General features: G+C 39.5%; 1 protein-coding gene across 1 annotated transcript; it reads right to left on the bottom strand.

Moving 5' to 3' along the window:
• Positions 1–22: 22 nt before the first annotated feature.
• On the bottom strand, positions 23–731 carry LOC110098205. The gene has a single exon (XM_020824947.2). The coding sequence runs from the start codon at positions 557–559 to the stop codon at positions 173–175; it is 387 nt and encodes a 128-aa protein (XP_020680606.1). The 5' UTR covers positions 560–731; the 3' UTR covers positions 23–172.
• Between the last annotated feature and the right edge of the window lie 366 nt (positions 732–1,097).

The raw sequence follows: 1,097 nt of genomic DNA, 5'->3' as shown, positions 1-1,097 counted from the left end.
CTTAAATCAGTAATCTAAATCATTCAAACATCTAAATATTTCTTATCATATCTCAAATCGCTTCCCCTTACCTTACAATGATCTAAAGCAGACAGCATAACAAAAAGCAATTTAAAAAAAAAAAACAATATTGACCAAGCACATCAAGAAAATATCTCATCCGTTCATCTGGTCAACCAACTCTCCTCAACAATTTCGGCGCCGCCGCAAATCGGGCGGAGAAAGATCGCGCCAAGTTCTCCGGCTCCACCGCCGCCGCTCCTTCATCGAAGTTCAGCCCATATGTCTCGAAATCATAACAAACATTTGACACCGTCGTGGGGGAAGAAGAATCGAAGATTCTTCTCTTCTTCCTAAGAATCTTCCGCCATAGCCCTTTCCACTGAAACAACCTTCCCAACGTTAAGGAGCGTTTCAAGGGATAGAGCTCGGCATAGTCGCCGGCGGCGGCACCGTCGCTAGAATTGAGGCTGATGGTTCTACGGCGATCGGCGGCGAGCCAAAGGCCGGCGATGGAAGAGAAGGATCTTTGTTTTTGGAGACTGGAGCTGTAATCCATATGGATGAACTAGGGGAGGTGAAGAAGAAGAAGAAGAAAAGGCAAGGGAATATGGAAATGGAGTGGTGAAGAAGATTTGAGAGTTTTATAAGCTTTTGGGGGAGTGTTATTAACTGTGCATGATAAAGATTTTCTTTATTTTTTGGTTGGGAGCCCTTACAACGGTCAAAAATGGAGGCCGAAGCTTTTTTGGGACAGCTTCAGACGAAGAAAAATCTCAGTTTTGTTGGGGGATTTATTATGTAATGGCAAATGATTGTTACTTGTTAGGTTGCATCATTATTAGTTTAGGACATGCAGAGCGTTTGTTTCATCGGACGCAGCAGCTGATGAATGAGAAAATTACAGTTTGTCGCAATTAATATTCGTAAATCGCAAATGTAAAATAAGAGTTTATGTAAATTTTTTTTATTATGGGATAGTTTAGGAAGGTGAAAATTTGTTAGTTTAACTTCATTGAAATGAATCAATTTATGAGTCAAAAAGATGTCATATTTTGTAAAGATATTAATACAATATAATTAATATGAATCATAAA

Source organism: Dendrobium catenatum, unplaced genomic scaffold, assembly GCF_001605985.2.
Source record: "Dendrobium catenatum unplaced genomic scaffold, ASM160598v2 original_scaffold_15586, whole genome shotgun sequence".
Lineage (NCBI taxonomy): Eukaryota > Viridiplantae > Streptophyta > Magnoliopsida > Asparagales > Orchidaceae > Dendrobium > Dendrobium catenatum.
This window is presented reverse-complemented; position numbering and strand designations above follow the sequence as displayed.

Coding starts and splice junctions, on each gene's coding strand:
- LOC110098205 (XM_020824947.2), bottom strand. CDS start 559: ATGGATTACAGCTCCAGTCTCCAAAAACAAAGATCCTTCTCTTCCATC.